The sequence below is a fragment of the Nicotiana attenuata genome, unplaced genomic scaffold (genome assembly GCF_001879085.1).
Source record: "Nicotiana attenuata strain UT unplaced genomic scaffold, NIATTr2, whole genome shotgun sequence".
Taxonomy (NCBI): Eukaryota; Viridiplantae; Streptophyta; class Magnoliopsida; order Solanales; family Solanaceae; genus Nicotiana; species Nicotiana attenuata.
In genome coordinates, this window is record NW_017672292.1 from 155,800 (window position 1) to 175,882 (window position 20,083).

Sequence of the window (20,083 nt, forward strand, 5' to 3'; positions counted from 1 at the left end):
AAGTCCCTCTGTGGCTTGAGACAAGCCTCTAGACAGTGGTATGCCAAACTGTCTCAAGCCCTCTACTCCAGAGGTTATGCTCATTCTCTTAATGATTACTCCTTGTTCATCAAAGGCTCTTATAGTAATATGGTTATCATTGCTGTCTATGTTGATGACATAATATTAACTGGGGATGATCTTGCTGAAATTGCTGCTTCAAAGTCATTTTTGGATGCCCAGTTCAAAATCAAAGATCTGGGTACTCTTCATTATTTTTTGGGGATTGAGGTTTCTGTTTTGCCTGATGGTGTGCTTCTCAATCAGAAGAAATTTGTCTCTGATCTTTTAAAGGAGTTTGATTGCCTGGCAGTTACTTCTGTTGTTTGTCCTCTGGACTTGAACTCCAAATTGAAAGCTGATTGTGGTGAGCTCTTGACTCACCCTGAAGGTATAGGTGCTTAGTTGGAAAGTTATTGTTTCTCACTCATACTAGGCCTGGCATTTGTTTTGGGGTGCAACATCTTAGTCAATTTCTTCAATCTCCAAGGGTCCCTCACATGATTGCTGCTCTACACATGCTGAGGTACCTCAAGGGCACCTCTGACCTTGGCCTCTATTACTCTCACTCTCCTGATTTCACTATCTCAGCTTATTCAGACAGTGATTGGGCAGCCTGCCCGGACACCAGAAGGTCTGTTACGGGTTTTTGTGTCTTTTTAGGTGATAGCTTAATCTCTTGGAAATCTAAAAAGCAGCCTGTGGTGTCTTTATCTTCCGCTGAGGCTGAATATAGAGCCCTCAGCAAGGTGGTAGCTGAATTAACTTGGCTTGCACGAGTTCTCACTGACTTTGGTGTTCAGGTTTCTTTCCCTATTTCTGTGTTCTGTGACAACCAAGCAGTTGTTCATATTGCTAAAAATCCTGTTTTTCATGAGCGGACCAAGCATATTGAGGTGGATTGCCACTTTGTTCGTGGAAAACTTTCTGAAGGCTTCATTCAACTCTCTCATGTTCCAACTTCACAGCAACTCGCTGATGTCCTCACCAAGCCTCTGACTGGTCTGCTTCATCATCAATTTCTTCGCAAGTTGCAGGTGTTCTCCCCCTCCAACTTGAAGAGGGGTGTTGGACTTATGGAGTATATGGCATCTGGGCCCAAATGGAAAAACTTATAGTGCTTATAGTGTAGCCTTTATTTAATTCACTTGTGTTTTGTGTAATTGGGCTCTTTTTGTAATTACTGAACTAGCCCACTTTATGTTACTTGTGTTTGACTTGTATTTAGGCCGTATATAAGCAGAAGGAAACACCCGAATCAGCCCATCGGGATTATTTCATCAGAAATCAGATCTAGAACCTTCATCTCTTCTCTCTTCTCTTTCATGAGCCCTATCACTAAATTCTCATATCTAGATCGATTTCCTCATGTTTTCAATAGGTTTATAAATTAAGTTGTACGTATTGATATTGCAAAATTTCTTACACAATCAGATCATTTAATTTATTAGGTAATTACATTCAAATCTCTATGATAAACATTAGTAGCTTGTAACTTAGTAAAAGATGAAAATTAACTGTAACATGTTAGATGATATCATACTGATAAAATAAAAATAAAAAACTTAAATTTAACAATTAAAATCAAGATCAGTTCTTGAAATTTATGGATTATATTGTCCCCCACGCCACCTGATGAAATTACAGCTATCAGTCTATTTTATAATTTAATGAATCAACGACGTCATTGATTTGATAAAACTTAAGTTACCATAGTTTTCTGATGTTAAAAAAGATTCATACAACCAATTAATTAAACGAGAGTAAGCTAGAAGGTGTAAATTGGTAAAATTGTAATTACTTTGCATTAGTAGTTTAAACCAATTGTTACAAACAAAAAAATTAAATAAGGGAAATAAGATTAATATTGCAAACTACAAATGGGATTAGTGTTATACAGACCTCTCTGTAACGACATCCCTATATAACAATACTTCACTATAAATCCAAATTTTTTCGGAACCAAATTTCATATTATGATATAATATATGTTCTATATAACAATATTTTACTATAACATCTAAAATATTCGGAACAAACAAGACTGTTATAAAAAGGTTTGACTGTACTTAAAATTAAACCTGAAGAAAGGACTATGAAATTATCTTGATTAAATAAGAAGATGTTATTTTTCACTTTGCATACAATGTATTCAAAGGAGGAAAGTTCCATCTTTAGAGAAAAGGAGTTAATGATTTCGACCTTACGCTAAAACATAAAAGCAGCGTCACTATTAGGAAGAGAACATTAACTTACAACCTTAAAGAGAGCATCAGCATATATACATATTCTTCAAATGATTCCACCTCTACTTTTAATTTTACAGTTCTGGTCCACAAAATAATTGGTACCCGAAATTCTTAAAATATATCTGCCAGTGGATTAATGATTTCATTTCAGCCAGCTATGAATCTTGAATAGTACAAGTAAATTAAAGAATGTGTGAATCCATAATCACACCCTAATATTTTATAATTTCCAAAAGATTAATGACCAACCCTCAAGAATTATCTTTTCTATAGTTTAATAATCAAAATTGTTATGAATAGAATTGTAATTAGAGTGAATGTTTATTTTTTAGCGAGTTTTACTTTGTGGCTAAGTCATTTTTTCCCTATAAATAGAGGGGCCTTACCCTATTGTAAATCATCCCAAAAATTCAATAAGAATTTCCCCCCTCTCTTTCTCTGCAATATTGTTCTTCTTCTTTTATTGTTTTATTACACGTCATCAGCATGAGACTCTACCGTAACAAGAAACTCTTTGAGAAAATTAAGGTTTAACTTTTCTCCTCTTTTAATTATGACTGACATTATGAAAAGAAAGTTCGTTGCCCTTGAAATTTCGGGCAAGAACTATATGACATGGGTGTTGGATGCTGAAATCCATTTAGATGCAATGGGTCCTGGAGACGCCATTAAAGATAAAAATAAAGCATCTACCCAAGACTGTGCTAAGACCTTGATTTTCTTGCGCCATCACCTTGATGAAGGGTTGAAAATAGAATATCTCACAGTCAAAGATCCACTTATTTTGTGGAATGGCTTAAAGGAAAGATATGACAACTTAAAGTTGGTTACTCTTGGGCATCCATTAAAGAATTTAAAGATTCTTTTAAATAATGATTTTCTTGCATTTCTTGTTATCAAGGCAAGTTAATTATTAGACCATCACCAACAAAGGTTGGGGTTGAGTCTCCTGCGTTTTTGAAACGTATACAAAGGGACATTTGTGGACCTATTCACCCTCCTAGTGGGTCGTTTAGATATTTTATAGTCTTAGTAGATGCATCATCAAGATGGTGTCATATGTGCCTATTGTCATCTCGCAACCTGGCGTTTGCAAAATTAATGGCACAAATAATCTGATTACGGGCACAATTTTCCGATAATCCAATTAAGTCTATTAGACTTGATAATGCTGTTGAGTTTTCATCCCAAGTATTTAATGATTATTGCTTATCAATTGGGGTAAAAGTGGAACATCCTGTAGCTCATGTTCACACTCAAAATGACCTTGCAGAGTATTTAATTAAACGTCTGCAATTGATAGCAAGACCGTTACTCATGAAAACGAGGCTGCCCACTTTTATTTGGGGTCATGCCATTTTGCATGCAGCAATGCTAGTTCGTCTCAGACCGACAAATTATCATAAATATTCCCTGTTACAATTAGTTTTGGGTCATGAACCTAATATATCCCATTTAAGAATTTTTGGATGCGTAGTATATGTGCCTGTAGCACCGCCATATCGCACCAAAATGGGTCCCCAAAGAAGGTTAGGAATATATATTGGGTTTGAAACGCCTTCAATTATTCGCTACCTCGAAACATTGACAGGGAATTTGTTCACTGCACGATTTTGCAGACTGTCGATTCGATGAGACACTTTTCCCAAAATTAGGGGGAGAAATTGGTGAAACCAAACAGGAAATTTTGTGGGAAAATCCATCATTATCTCATCTTGATCCACATGCCTCTATTTGTGAAAAAAAGGTGCAAAAGATTATCCATTTGCAGAGAATAGCAAATCAAATGCCAGACGCATTTACAGATCGGAAAAGGATAACAAAATTACATATCCCTGCAGAGAATGTTCCAATCCATAATGATGTCCCTATTGGACAATCTTCTAGTGTCATAGCTAATGGGTCAAAAGCACGCCTAAAACGTGGCAGACCATTGAGTTCTAAGGATAGAAATCCTAGAAAAAGGAAAACAAATGATCAAGATGACACTACAAAAGAGTCTCATGAAGAAATCCACGATTTAACCAATCCTGATATTCATGAGGAAATCACTGAGCCTGAGACTCAAGAAAATAAGGAACTATCAATAAATCCAATCGATATTGAAACAAATTTGAATCGATGGATATAGAGGTGGATTATGTCTTTGCATATAATGTTGCATCTAGCATTATTCAAGATAGTGAGGGTCTTCAACCTCAATCTGTTGAAGAATGTCGACAAAGACGTGATTGACCAAAATGGAAAGAAGCAATCCAATCAAAGTTGAATTCACTTGCAAAACGTGAAGTTTTTGGGCTTGTAGTCCAAACACCTAATGGTGTTAAGCCTGTTGGCTATAAATGGGTCTTTGTACGCAAGAGGAATGAGAAAAATGACGTACAAAGATATAAGGCACGCCTTGTTGCACAAGGATTTTCACAAAGTCCTGGTGTCGATTATGAAGACACATATTCACCCGTTATGGATGCTATAACGTTCCGTTATCTCATTAATTTTGATATGAAAAGCTTGACATGCATTTAATGGATGTGGTTACTGCCTACCTTTATGGCTCACTTGATAATGAGATATACATGAAAATTTCCGAGGGATTTAAAATGCCTAACGCACATAATTCAAAGTCCCGAGAAATATTTTCAATCAAATTGCAAAGATCTTTGCATGGTCTAAAGAAATCAGGACGTATGTGGTATAATCGTCTTAGTGAGTATTTATTAAAGGAAGGTTATATCAATGATGCCATTTGTCCATGTATTTTTATAAAGAAATCAACATCAGAATTTGTTGTACTTACCGTATATGTTGATGACATAAACCTTATTGGAACTCCTATAGAACTCCAAAAGGCAATTGATTATTTAAAATAAGAATTCGAGATGAAAGATCTCGGAAAGTCAAACTTATGTCTCGGTTTGCAAATTGAACATATGGCAAACGGGATTTTTGTTCATCAATCTACCTACATAAAAAAGGTATTGAAACGATTTTACATGGATGGAGGACATCCATTAAGTACTCTGATGGTTGTTCGATCACTTGATGTGAATAAGGATTCATTCTGACCTCAGGAAAAGAATGAAGAGCTACTTGGTCCTGAAGTAGCATATCTTAGTGCAATTGGTGCACTAATGTATCTTGCTAATACAACAAGGCCCGACATAACTTTTTCAGTCAATGTCTTACCAAGATATAGCTCTGCTCCTACAAGGAGACATTGGAATGGAAAACACATATTGCGGTATCTAAAAGAAACTACCGATATGGGCTTATTTTATGGCAATAATATAATTGCAGTCCCGATATTGTTGGTTATGCCGATGCTGGGTATTTATCCGATCCACACAAGGCTCGATCTCAAACAGGTTATGTGTTTACCTGTAGAGGCACTGCCATATCTTGGCGATCGACTAAGCAATCAATCGTGGCTACTTCATCTAATCATGCCGAGATAATTGCTATTCATGAAGCAAGTTGAGAATGTGTGTGGTTGAGGTCCATAATACATCTTATTCGAGACAAATGTGGTTTGAAATATGACAAACTACCCACGATTTTGTACGAAGATAATGCAGCACGCATAGTCCAATTGAAGGGAGGATTCATAAAAGGAGATAGGACAAAGCACATTTCACCAAAGTTATTTTTTACTCATGATCTTCAAAAGAATGGTGATATCAATGTGCAACAAATTCATTCAAGTGATAATATGGCTGATTTGTTCACCAAGTCTTTACCGACGTCAACCTTCAAGAAGCTAGTGCAAAAGATTGGGATGCGAATGCTCAAGGATGTGAAATGATGCTCTCTTCAGGGGGAGTTTAATACGTGTTGTACTCTTTTTCCTTTACAAGGTTTTGTCCCACTGGGTTTTCCTTGCAAGGTTTTTAACGAGGCAACGAAAAGGCGTATTATTAAACATGTGTACTCTTTTTCCTTTTCTAGAATTTTTTTTCCAATTGGGTTTTATTCTTGTTAAGGTTTTAACGAGGCACATTACTTACTGAGTAGACATTCAAGAGGGAGCGTTATGAATAGAATTGTAATTAGAGTGAATGTCTATCTTTTAGAGAGTTTTACTTTGTGGCTAAGTCATTTTTCCCCTATAAATAGAAGGGCCTTATCCCATTGTAAATCATCCAAAAAATTCAATAAGAATTTCCTCTCTCTTTCTCTGCAATATTGTTCTTCTTCTTTTATTGTTTTCTTACAAAAATCAATTTGAAAGAATGCTTCTATCAATCTTTGCATTCTAGTTAAAGATAATCTCCATTTTATCTTTTGAGATTAATAAGTAGCTAAGGGGAAAACTCCTCTGCTATCATAAACAGCCCTAGAATCAGGGGCCGAGCTAGGATACGGCATGCAGATTCGGTCAGATCCAGTCCAAATCCTGTATTTATTTTAAATATTTATTGAATATATATAAATTATTAACTTAGATACTAGTAATTTAAACGGTTTAAAACTCTAAATCTATAATAAGCTTCAAATTCTAGCTTCAATGCTGCCTAAAATGTACCTTTATATTTAATATTTCCGATCTATTATTCTTAGAAGTGTATCAAATAGTAGAGAAAAGTAGAAAGACTGAAAATAGTTGTCATTTTCGCTTTTCACTTTGCATGTAAGGATTCTCCACTATCGCAGGACAACGACTTTTCTCGATTTGGACTATACTGAAAACCATTAGGGAGAGAATATCAGACGACTACCACCAAAGATACGGGGGAATGACAAATTCGTCCTTAATTAAGTTTTAAGTTCGACTTTGAAAATTTAAACGAATAAAATTATGGCGAAAGTGCTTTACTTTTTATTAGACTTACCCAACGCGTAATCAAATAATTAGTCGGATATGTAGAGTTCGAATATCAATTTGATGCCAACATAGATTCCGCGGCACAATTCCAAGTAATTCTAGCTCCACCTTTATTTCTTTGTGAATTTGTTTTTTTCACTTGCTTGATAACTAATTAAATTTCCTAAAATATAATATCTGGTAGTGGGATGTGATTTGATTCCATCCAGCCCTACCTGGTACAATTCAAGAATATATTTATCCCGTAATAACAAAATAATATTTTATTTCCAAAAGAATAATGATCATCCCTCAATCTGTAAATTAAACTAGGTAATTACAATAATAACTACCCAGTAAAATCCCACAAAGTGAGGTCTGGGGAGGGTAATGTGTACGCAGACCTTACCCCTACCCCGATAGGGCAGAGAGGCTGTACCCTCGGCTCAGAAAGACGAAAATAAAACAAGAAAAGACAATTCATTAATAATTCCAGTAGAAACCGTAATAGTAACAGAAGCAAAACAACCAAAAGATAAATGACATGCAATAACAGTAATCAAAATCTAAGGCCCGGGGCTAAGATAAACAACAAGGATGGTGTTGGCTCAACATAAACTATAAAGAAAAGATTGACAAAAAGAAAAAAGGCATATCTATGTCACAAGTGGGACAATATTTTTATTCTTTAAGACCCATGTATCATATAAAAATATATAAGTCCAGAGACCTCAGAATTATTGTACCATTATTCTTCCATTAATTACAATAGCTAGGGTAAAAGAACACTTCCATAGATGAACTTAATTTGTTCAAATGGCCACAGAACAAGGTTATGAGCAATCAATTCCCAAGGCTTCATATGAAGTGTTTTTGAGTTTCAAAAGTGAAGATACAGGTAAAAATTTCACTGATCACCTCTCCACAGCTTTAAACCAAGCCGGATTTCGCACGTTCAAAGGTGGTGATGATGAATCCAGAAGTACTGAAGAAGAAGACAGCAGTTCAGATTTTGCTAAAGCAATTCAAGAATCAAAGATTTCTATTATTGTATTCTCACAAAACTATGCGTCTTCTAGTTGGTGCCTAGATCAACTTGTCACAATTCTTGAACGTAAAATGAAGTTTGCATGTACTACAATATTGCCTATATTCTACCATGTTGATCCTTCAAATCTCAGGAAGCACAAGGGAAGTTTTGGGGAAGCATTAAACAGACATGAAGAAAAATTCAAGTCTGAATTAAGACATGGAAATGAAGAAGAGTGGGAGGACAAGTTAAAGAAATGGAAAGATGCACTCAGTCAAGCTGCAGATTTGGCCGGAATGGTCCTTGAAAATCAGTACGTTCGTTTTTTATTAGTAGTTTCAATTTTACTTGTACCCTCTATAAATACGAGGAACCGGGAAAGGGGAAAAAAGGTTTATAACCAAAAGGAAATGAAGGGAGATTATAACAATTAATTATCATTTAATTGATGTAAGTAGTTTTTTTCATATGCGATCATTTTTATTTTGGAAAAGGTGGGTGATATGAATAGGAAAGGAAAAATGACACTGTATAGCCGCGGTAAAAAATAATAGCCGAAAAAATGTATAAAATTTGTATATTTTTATATATATACACTTTCTGTATGTTATATACAAAAATTATACAAGTTTTATATACTTTTTCAGCTATCAAATATAAATAGTTTCTGGCGCGGACTAAAAATGATAATACCCCAATAGAAAAGCTGAAAGATTACTTTGCCATATATTCTCTCATATTCTGATTGTGTAAATAAATCCTTATGCAGCTCTTTTTTTTTTTTTCTTTTTCTTTTTTATGTATAAATAGGTGGTTTTGCAAATTTAACCAAGAATTTAGGCGTTTTCTTATTTTTCTTTCCTTTTTTGACAAAAAACATTACTAAAATTTTTATAAGTAACATGTTAATTAGATGTGTGTGTCTATATGTCTATACACACACAGACACACTTAACAGATAAGATGAGAAATTACGAAAAGAATGTACTTATGCAAAATGATATGATAATTATCACTTTCTTAGCTAGTAATAAAGGGAATTGACAACGACAAGAAATAATATTTGCAGTGATAATGTTTGTGGCGACCTCTTTAGTCACCACCAAAAGTAGCGACAAATAAATTAGCTTTTGTCACAATGAAGCTCGCTACAAAAAGTAAACAAATGCACCAAAGCCGAAGTGTAGATATAAGGTAGGTAGCAGAGACATATAGTGTGGTGACTCGCACTAACCTTTGGTGATGATTAAAGAGGCAAATAACATTGTCACTGAAAACCTTATTTACTATAGTGGAATATGTACAATCTAAGTATCTAACAACCGACTAGTGATAACATCTCAAATCCGAATTAATCGTGGAAACTTTCAAATAGCAAATCCTAGAAATGTCCAATACGACATGAACGAGTAGAGAGAGAAATTTTATTAATGTTGTATAATGTCAAATGAATTAATTTCTTATAAAAGAATCATCTAACTATATATAGACAAAGCAATTGGGTCGGGTCACTTAAATAAAAAAGGATCCGCGACCATTCTACTAAGGAGGAGGCTGGTCCTGGACTAATGCCTTAGTGGGCTGCTCATTGGACCTTTGCAATGTGTTGGGCTGAACAGCCCTAACTCTAACCCCCCCCCCCCCAAGCTGGAAGGGGAGCCTATTCCAAGCTTGAAAATGAAACTCTACAACTGAAGGCCTACCAAAGGCTTGGTGAAAATATCAGCCAATTGAAAATTTGTAGAAATGGAATGGAGACTGGTGATACCAGTAGATAGTGCATTCCGCACGAAATGACAATCGACCTCGATGTGTTTGGTGCGCTCATGAAATACGGGGTTCTTGGCAATATGAACTACTGCTTGGTTGTCACAATGTACAGCAACAGGAGCAAGATCAGAGACACCAAGTTCACCAAGTAGTCTGGGAATCCAAGTGATTTCAGCAACCAAAAGCCTCAAAGCTCTATATTCTGCCTCGGCAGAAGACAAGGCAACAGTAGGCTGCTTCTTGGATTTTCAAGACACCGGGCAGCCACCAAGAAACAAGACAAATCCACTAACAGACTTACTTGAATCAGCACAAGAGACCCAGCTAGAATCAGAGTAGCCTTTAAGAGAGAAATCTGAAGTACGGGGGAGAAGTAAGCCCAAAGAATTGGTGCCAGACAAGTATCTTAACACATGTAGAGCAACTTCAAAATGAGGAACCCTCAGTTTGGACATAAACTGGCTCAAGTGTTGAACTGTGTAGGACAAATCAGGTCGAGTGTGCTGGAGATAGTTCAATTTACCCACAAGTCTTCTATAAGAAGATAGATCATGCACCAACTCACCAATATTAGCAGACAACTTCACATGAGGAGCAACCACAGATGAAACAGCAGAGTGATGGAATTCAGAGAGCAAATCCAAAATAAATTTCTGTTAACTAATCAAAAATCCAGAAGAATCCCTAACAATTTCCAAACCAAAAAAATAATGGATCTCCCCAAGATCCTTGATTTTGACTTCACTATCCAGAAAGATCTTCAGAGTGTGAATTTCAAACAAATCATCCCCAGCCACCAAAATATCATCAACATATACATCAATCACAGTTAACTTTCTATTAGCTAGCTTGGTAAGCAAGGAATAATCATTCAAACTAGGATTAAAAAACTTGGATTGAAGAGCTGAAGATAATTTGGCATACTATTGCTTGGAGGCTTGTCTAAGCCCATAAAGTGGCTTATTAAGCTTGCAAGAAAGAGAGGAAGAGGGGGAAATAGAAGCATAAGAAGTTGAAGAAAGTGTCCAGGAGGAATTTTCATAAAGACCTCCTCATCTAAGTCTACATGCAAGAATGCATTGTTGACGTCTAACTAAAATACAGTCCAATTCCTTTTGATTGCTACAGGCAATAGACATCTGATAGTTGTGAGTTTCATAACAAGAAAAAGAGTTTCAGTAGAATCCACACCTTCTTGTTGGCTATCCCCCATAATAACTAGCCTAGCTTTATACCTTTCAATAGACCTATCAGCTTTTTGTTTAATCTTATAGACCTATTTACAGGGGATAGCTCTCTTCTTCCTGGAAGAGGAACAATATCCCAGGTGTTAGTAGCCTTTAGAGCTTAAAATTCCTTCATCATGGCTTCCTGCCATGCAGGATTAGAGACAGTCTGATGATAGAACTGAGGTTCTAGCAAACAAATGTCATCAGATATAGGAGAGGAGATAGGGCCAGAAACAGAGGTGCACACATAATCATTCAGATAGATGGGAGTTTGGTGATGTTTAGTAGATTTTCTGAGGGGAGGATTCTGGTTAGAAGGATGTGAAAGTGAACAGACATAACTATTCAGGTTGGTAGGAGTTTGATGATGTCCAATAGGACTTCTCAAAGGAGAATCTTGAACAAGAGCATGTGCGCATAAGGAAGGGTGAAGAGCATTAAAATGAACACTACTAGATGAAGAGGGAATATCAGGGGAATGGAGGAAAGGAGGAAACAGATTTGCAGGAGAGTGATCAGACTAAGGAAAGACATGTTCATGAAATACTACATCCCTAGGAGAAATATACTCAAGGAAGAAAGGTTTAGAAGTTTGTAAGCTTTCGTTCCAAGACTATAGCCAATAAAAACAGAGGGTATAGTTCTGGACTTAAACTTGTCCCTATAGGGTTTAGGCACATTATCAAAGCAAAGGTAACCAAAAGTCTTCAAATGATTGACGAGTGGAGAACTACCATGTAAAAGCTCAAATGGTGACTTGTTATGAAGTAAAGGAGAAGGAAATCTGTTTATCAAGTATGTGGCAGTTAACACACAATCACCCCAATATTTAACTAGTAATTTGGATTGAAAAAGAAGGATACGCGACCATTTTAGAAAGTTCCACAAATTCTTAAAAAAGGCTCTCAAAACATCAGAGAAAGTCACCAAAGATTGAAACTTGATCACCGATTCAATCAACACCGGAGGAAAGAGGAAAATGCGATTCACGTGTTGAGGGTACCAACGGAAGAAAGCCCTCAGAGCAAGTCACCGAAATTGTGGCTCTGATACCATGATAACATCTCAAATCCGAATTAATTGTGGAAACTTTGAAATAGCAAACCCTAGAAATGTCCAATACGAATGAACGAGTGAGAGAAATTTTATTAATATTGTATAATGTCAAAATGAATTAATTTCTTGCAAAAGAATCATCTAACTATATATATACAAAATAATTGGGTCAGGTTACTTAAATAAAGAAGGATCCGCGACCATTCTACTAAGGAGGAGGCTGGTCCTGGATTAATACCTTAGTGGACTGTTCATTGGGCTTTTGCAATGTCTTGGGCTGAACAGCCCCAACTCCAACAACTAGAGCCATTAAAGAATATTTTTGAATTTGTCATGAAATTCACTCCATGTCCATGATCTTTTCAATCCAAGATCTTTTAGATTTCTATTTTATTGCACAGCGTATAAGAAGACAATCTGCAAGAATTATAAGTTGATCTTAAGTGTAAAAAATAACTATATAATGAAGTCATTGAGAAGACAATTACAGGTAACTATATGTGTAATATACATTCAATCGTAACGTGCTATAACAAATCAAAATTACATTGACAGTATAAAAATTCTTTACATTATCAGTATACATTATAATAACTTAAATCTTTTTATGTTTGCTTTGTGTAATGGATGTTTCAGGCATGAATCCCATTTCATCAAGAAGATTATTAATGTTATCAGTACTAGACTAAGTCGGCCAGCCTTGTATATTGCTTCTTGCACAATTGGAATACATCGTCGTGCTAGATCCATTAATTCCTGGGTTCAACATGAATCTAATACTGACATTGGAATACTCCTGGTTTGTGGTATTGGTGGAATTGGAAAGACAACTCTTGCCAAATTTGTTTACAACTTAAACTTTGGATATTTCGAATGCAGTTGTTTTTTGGCAAATATTAGAGAAACTTCAAAACTCCCTAATGGTGTTATCACATTGCAAAAGCAACTACTTTCTACCCTTCTCAAACATGAAAAAGTAAATATATCAAGTGTTGATGAAGGAATTATTAAGATAAGGAATGCTTTATGTTATAGAAAAATACTTCTTATTCTTGATGATGTTGATGAGCCTGATTTAGTTGAAGCAATATTTGATATTAAAGATTGGTTTGGTTTTGGAAGTAAAATAATTGTGACAACTAGACACAAGAATTTATTAAGACCTCAATTAGGTCATGACGTACATGAAGTTGAAATTTTGTACACAACTGAAGCAACTGAGCTATTTAATTGGCATGCATTTGGGGAAAACAATGCAAGTGAAGGTTATTACAAAGAGTATTCAGAGGAAGTGATTGAATGGTGTAGAGGACTTCCATTAGCTATTCAAGTTATCGGTTCTTCGTTGGCTGGAAAATCGAAGGATGTGTGGAGAAGTGCAATAGAAAAGTTGAGAGATATTCCCACTAATAAAATTGTTGATAAATTGAGATTGAGTTATGAATTGTTGGATGATGATCATGATCAGAATTTGTTCCTTCATCTTTGTTGTTTCTTTGAGGGGATGAAAAAAGATTTTGTGGTTAGGATACTAGATAAATGTGACTTTTACACATTGGTGGGGATTCAGAATCTCATCGATAGAAGTTTAGTGACAATCGGATATGTAAATGAGATAACAATGCATCAGTTGGTACGAGATATGGGAAGAGACATTGTTCGTCGAGAAGCACCTGTGGAGCCTGGAAAGCGTAGTAGACTCTGGCACCACACAGATTCTTACAATGTCCTAAGAGGAAAAACAGTAAGGAACTAAACATGTTCTTATTTGAATAGTTTGTCACTTTATTAATTCCAAGCGCGTTTTTTTCAATAACAGTGATGTCTGAATCAGCTTGGTGCATCTCGACTATTCCACTGATTACGTACTACCTCTCACCACAGCTCTGCCCGCCAAGCTGGATTGGGCAGATGACGAGAAATCACCTGCAATTTCTGTACCTGGAACTTGTTTCTAATTATGTCTATTTTTTATTCTTTTGTGATTTCTATTAGGGAACAGAGGCAGTGCAAGGGATGGTACTTGACATGCGTATGATTAAGAAAGTTAAGTACTCTAGCCCCTTAATACCAGTGAGACAAAATGCAATTGGCTTTTTCACTTGGAGTACAAAAGGCAATTCTAGTTCAGAAAATGTTAGAACTGATGCCTTTGAGAAAATGCACAAGCTAAGATTTATCCAATTCAACAAAGTTCAAGTGGATGGAAGTTTCAAGAATTTCCCTAAGGGATTGAGATGGCTGTGTTGGAGTGGATTCCCAGAGGAGTGTATACCAAATGAGTTTCCAATGGGAAGTGTTGTTTCCATTGACATGCAATACAGCAGCTTGAAACAACTTTGGAAAGGATTCAAGGTATTGTCTATTCATAGTCCAGTGTTTCTATCCGGCCCAATCCGCCTATGTTTAGGCACGTTATATTTTCATGGGCTAAATGAGTCGCGATCTTTGACTGACTTAATTTCTTTGTCTTGATCTATTAGTTTCTCCCATTCCTAGAGATACTGGATTTAGGCCATTCCTATGACCTCATCACCACACCGGATTTCTCGGGCCTTTCCAATCTTGAAAGGTTGATACTTGAACATTGTACCAAGTTAATCCATGTTCATGAGACCATAGGATGCTTGCAAAAACTCGTGATTTTGAACCTTAAAGACTGCCAGAAACTAAAGAGCCTTCCTGATAGCATATGTGAGTTAAAATGTCTTGAGACACTTAATATCTCAGGCTGCTCAAATATTGAATATCTGCCAACAGAACTGGATAAATTGACTTCACTAAAGGAGCTTTATGCTGATGGGATCTCTATGAATAGGGTGGCAATATCTACTGAATTGGGGTCCCAAACTTGGTATTCATCTTTATATTCTTGGGCCTTGAAAGGAAGGGTAATATCCCCTAGTAAAATTCAAGAAATCCATTTTCCTAGGTCCTTGCATGTGTTAAACATTGCAAAATGCAATTTATGTCCAGATGCTTTTAACAAGGTTGATTTAGGCATTATGAGCTTGTTAGATTGGCTAGATTTGGGAGGAAATCCAATTTGCAATCTACCAGATAGCATCAAGAATCTTACAAGACTTAAAACTCTTAACATCGCGTACTGTACGAAGATCAAGTATCTTGACGGATTACCATCAAATATTAGTGACTTAAATGCTGATGGATGCATATCCTTAAAGAAAGTAGCAGCTTCTTGTGCAAAAGGACATCCAGTAGAAGGTTATTTAAATTGCATCAATCTTGTTGAAGCTGAGGGTGTGTTCAAGTTAGAGCCACTGGAAAATGCAGATGCTCAAGTTCTTGCCAACATGGGAATTTCGACTTTGGAACCTATAAAAAGTAGTATTAAGGTTTCTCTGGTATTTGGCCGCGCGTACAATGCTGGAAGAGTTAGAAATGAATACCCAAGCTGTGTCCAAGATGATATAGCAAGTTTATTTTCACTTGAGCCTAAGAAGTTTCCTCCACAGGTCTGTCTCTCTCACCTCTCTTTTCACATAATTATGGTAACAAGCTTGTTGTCTATGAAGATAATAATCAGACCAGTGATAAACATGATAAGCATTACTTAGTCACCTGGTAAAAATGGTAACTAAATGTCAGTGTATATAACTTAAATCGCTAATTTCCTGTCTCAGATATTGTACCACCGTGGCGTTTTCTCCACTTTTTTACCCGGAGAAAGCGTGCCCAATTGGTTCAGCTACAAATTCACTGATGCAGCAGATGTATATTGCACCCTACCAAATGTTGATAGCCATAGAGTAATAAGTGGTTTGAGCATTTGCTTTGTGTATACATGTCCTGAAGCATACACCAACGTTGGATTGTACGACGGACCAGCCATTTGGGTAAGAAATCAGACAAAAGACTTAAACTGGGCTCTTTATCCTGCTTGGTTTGGCCTTCCAGAGGATGAAATTAGTGGGATGATGTGGTTTAGTTATTGGAAAGTTGAGACTTTGTTTCAACAAGGAGATGTGATTGAGGTTATGGTGTCTCCTCAGTTTGCTGCATTTAAGGAGCTTGGTGTTAAAATCTTTTACCTCGACGAGCAAACAGAGAATATTTCTGATCATTCTAATGTGTGTAAAAGTAGCAGCCCGTTTGAAGATATTCTAAGGAACCACTTTAGTGATGAAGAACGTACTTATTACATTTGCACTTGAGATTTGCAATAGTCTGTATTTGATTGATCAAAGCACTTGAACAATCCTTCTATGACATAAGAAGCAAATTTAGAATCTAAAACTAGGTTAAGAATGAGTGTAATCTTATTACAGTATGATATAGATCTTTTTTATTCCCACATAATGCGGTCTAGGGTGGGTAATATATACGCAGCCTTACCCCCTACCTTGTTGAGATAGAGAGGCTATTTCCAATAAACCCTCTGCTCAGGAAAGCATGTATCACATTAATGAAGAGAAAATAAGAAGTGCAACAACGAGAAGCCGTGTAAAAGTAGCATAAATAACAATCAGATAGTAATCTGACTAAAATGACAGAAACAACATGTAGTCATAGAAATCTAATACCAACTAACTCAACACACTTCATCCCTTGAAAATTTAAACTCCATTGGAGCACATCTTTTTCAGCTTAGATAGCAAACATCTAAGTTTGGAGTTGGGAGTGATTTGGAGTAGTTTCCCAACGAAACAACTGTTTTTCTATGAAGGAAAACATAGATTATGGCGAGTTTTATATCGCCCCCCTCTAGCATTCTGGTGGTTTGTGAATGGAGATTGTAGGCCAAAACTCCTCTACGTATATGACTGATGATCAAGTCCCCATTTACTATGCCAATGGGTCTTACATATGGATTCCAAGGACTATCAATGTAGGACACAGGATTAAAGTTTACATCATCAATGCGGATTGTCCTACTTAGACTCCAGTTGTAGTAGTCTTCCAATTCCCATATATCTATTGTTGCCTTACCAAAGCTAGAAAATGCAAACTTGCAGAATATTACTTGACCTCTCATCTCAAATAGGTGCATATGAGCATGTATATATAGAGAAAGGTAGCCGCCACATTCTTCCCCTGGATGAGATGTGATATGAAAATTCTCCTTTTCAATGTCAAACACCATTATAGATGTTTTGCAAGAAACAGGACAAGTATCACAATCACAAAAACATAATCTGTCAGCCATCCAATATATAGCTTCCTTTGTCCATGTTGGAGATCCCACTGATCTTGGCGCTATATGGGGGACGACATCACTAACCTTTTCCCATCCTGTTTCTACTTCGATAACATCCAAATTATCAGATAGCAATAAGCTAAGTTTAAGTATCTTGAATTCCACAAAACTGAGCGATTTTGTATTAACATATATCCAGATGGCATAATATTCCTTGGCCACTGGATGGAAATAGAATGCCTGGATTTGACCGAATGGGAGATCAAAGGTAACTAGTTCTTCGGTGATAGGGTTTAGGATATAATAGGAATAATCTTCTATAAAAAAGAGCAAACCGTGGTAGGAAAAGAGAAGGTCAGGCACGTTATAAATTTCGTCGGCCGATAGCGTTGAACTCACTGAAATTTGTTTACTACTTCTCTTCTCCGGGAGAAATAGGAGTTTCATCTGATAGCGATTACTCCGCCGAGTTAGGTCTTTCTGCTGGAGAATGATAGTGGAAACAGCACCAAGATTCAGATACATGTAGTTGAAAAATGGGGTTGAGATTAAAGAATTCCAGTGCCTGCAGACTTGTCGGCAACGGAGTAAGTCTTCTGCTGGGAGTTTACTCAGAATATCAATCAGTATATCATCCGGAATATGTTTACTGTGCTCTCTTGGTTTACGAGATAACCAAAACCAGACCATTATTACTTATTAGGCCACAAGTTCTAAGCAATATTCAGATCAGATATCTTAGGAGAAGAAAGAGAAGAGGCTGGAAACAAATACTAGTAGTGAACTAGTAGTGATCCAGGAATGATAAAAACTCATTCTCCTAATAAGTAGGAAAGGATACTACAGCTTCTAGAATACAAATAATAGTAGGACTTTTGTTCAATTGGTCACAACCCACATATATATACGGCATCTACATCTGTTTTCTTGTTTGAAACCTACCAGCCCTGAACTCTAGACCTAGTAGTGAGGGTGGCAAATAGGCGAGTGAGGTCGGATATGGCGGCTTGAAAAGTAGTTTTCGGATTGGTAATTGAAAAATAGCAGCATTTATAAGGATTGAAAAATAACCTTATTTTGCTGAAACACGAAAAGTTTTAGCATAATATGCAAGATATGGAGCTTCTGCTCATAACTTCGAGCATATTATGTTGGAACTGCAACACACAGAAAGTTCTATTATAATATGTTGGATTTTAGAACTCATGCATATAAAATTCCCGCATATTATGTTGGAACTCCACATGGAAAGTTCCAGTCCATTATGCTGGAAGCTCATTTGTAAAAAATTCGAACTTAAGCATATAATGCTGGAAGCTCATTTGGCAAAAAAATCGAACTTAAGCATAAAATTTAGCCACTTTACATGAAAAAGTGGCTAAATTTTGAAACTGTGACTATTTTTCAATTACTAGATGCAAAATTTGGCTATTTTTTTCCCTTGAAAGGGATAATGAAAAGAAATATCCGACCCGCTAATTTGACACCCCTGTAGCTAATTTGGAACATGAACGGATCCAAAAACTATTTGACTAGAATGAGAAGAAGAGAAATAGCTATTTCAACTAGCTTTTATTGACAAGTGAAGCTTGCTGAGTTGGTAAAAGCTCCTCCAGCCACAACTGTTAGGTCTTGGATTCGAGTCACGCTGAAGGAGAAGTGTGAAAATCTTAGATCCTTCTAAATTAGGAGGGGTATATTTTGCCCATTGTTAAGCCGTTTGGCCATATATTTTGCCAAAATTTATTTGGATTTTTTTGGCAAATACATGTTTGTTCATAAATTTTATCCATATTTTGGCAAATTTCCAAAACCCAAATCTCATAACCAGCTTAAGAGGTGATTTTGGCCCAAAATATTACTATTATATTTTTTAAAACTTGCCCCAAACTTTTGTATTTTATAAAAGAGCCAACCATTTATTATTATGTAGTTCATTATAAAAATGATAATTTTGTACCAAATCTATTTATGTTCAGGACTATGGTTTGCGATAATATAATGAATGTTATTGATGAAGGTATTATTGGATATTTGTGAAATTTTTAGAACTTGTGGATATAAGTCATGTTTCATGTTGTTTCAAAAAAAAAAGTGAAATATGTTTTGAAAATCGATGTCCAAACACATTTTCATTTTCAAACCAAACATCACCTAAATCAGATTTCAAAATAAATTTGGAAATCTATGGCCAAACTCTAGCTTATTTGGGTTTTTCAAAAAACACTAGCTTTTTCTTTTTACCCATTGTTAAGCCGTTTGGCCATATATTTTACCAAAATTTATTTGGTTTTTTTTTGTAAATACATGTTTGTTCATAAATTTTAACCTTATTTTGGCATTCAAAACCCAAATCCCAAACCAGCTTAAAAGGTGGTTTTGGCCCAAAATATTACTATTACATTTTCTAAAACTTGCCCCAAACTTTTGTATCTTATAAAAGAGCCCACCATTTAATATTATGTAGTTCATTATAAAAATGATAATTTTGTATCAAATTTATTTATGTTCAGGACTATGGTTTGCGATAATATAATGAATGTTATTGATGAAGGTACTATTGGGTATTTGTGAAGTTTTTAGAACTTGTGGATATAAGTCATGTTTCATGTTTTTTCAAAAAAAAAAGTGAAATATGTTTTGAAAACCGATGTCCAAACACATTTTCATTTTCAAACCAAACTTCACCCAAATCAGATTTTTTAAAATTTGGGAATCTATGGCTAAACGCTAGCTTAAATTATACTTTTT

The 20,083-nt window shown here is 35.8% G+C and overlaps 1 protein-coding gene across 2 annotated transcripts; it reads left to right on the top strand.

Annotated features, from left to right (window-relative positions):
• The first annotated feature begins 7,839 nt into the window (after window positions 1-7,839).
• On the top strand, window positions 7,840-16,446 carry LOC109212623 (TMV resistance protein N-like). Of its 2 annotated transcripts, XM_019376287.1 has the most exons (6): window positions 7,897-7,987; window positions 8,271-8,432; window positions 12,811-13,918; window positions 14,170-14,529; window positions 14,658-15,650; window positions 15,819-16,446. In XM_019376287.1, exons 2-6 carry the CDS (start codon window positions 8,416-8,418, stop codon window positions 16,347-16,349), a joined length of 3,009 nt encoding a protein of 1,002 aa, XP_019231832.1. In that variant the 5' UTR covers window positions 7,897-7,987; window positions 8,271-8,415; the 3' UTR covers window positions 16,350-16,446. The 2 variants fall into 2 exon arrangements, with proteins under 2 accessions (XP_019231831.1, XP_019231832.1); XM_019376286.1 differs by having other exon boundaries at window positions 7,840-8,432.
• Window positions 16,447-20,083: the final 3,637 nt, after the last annotated feature.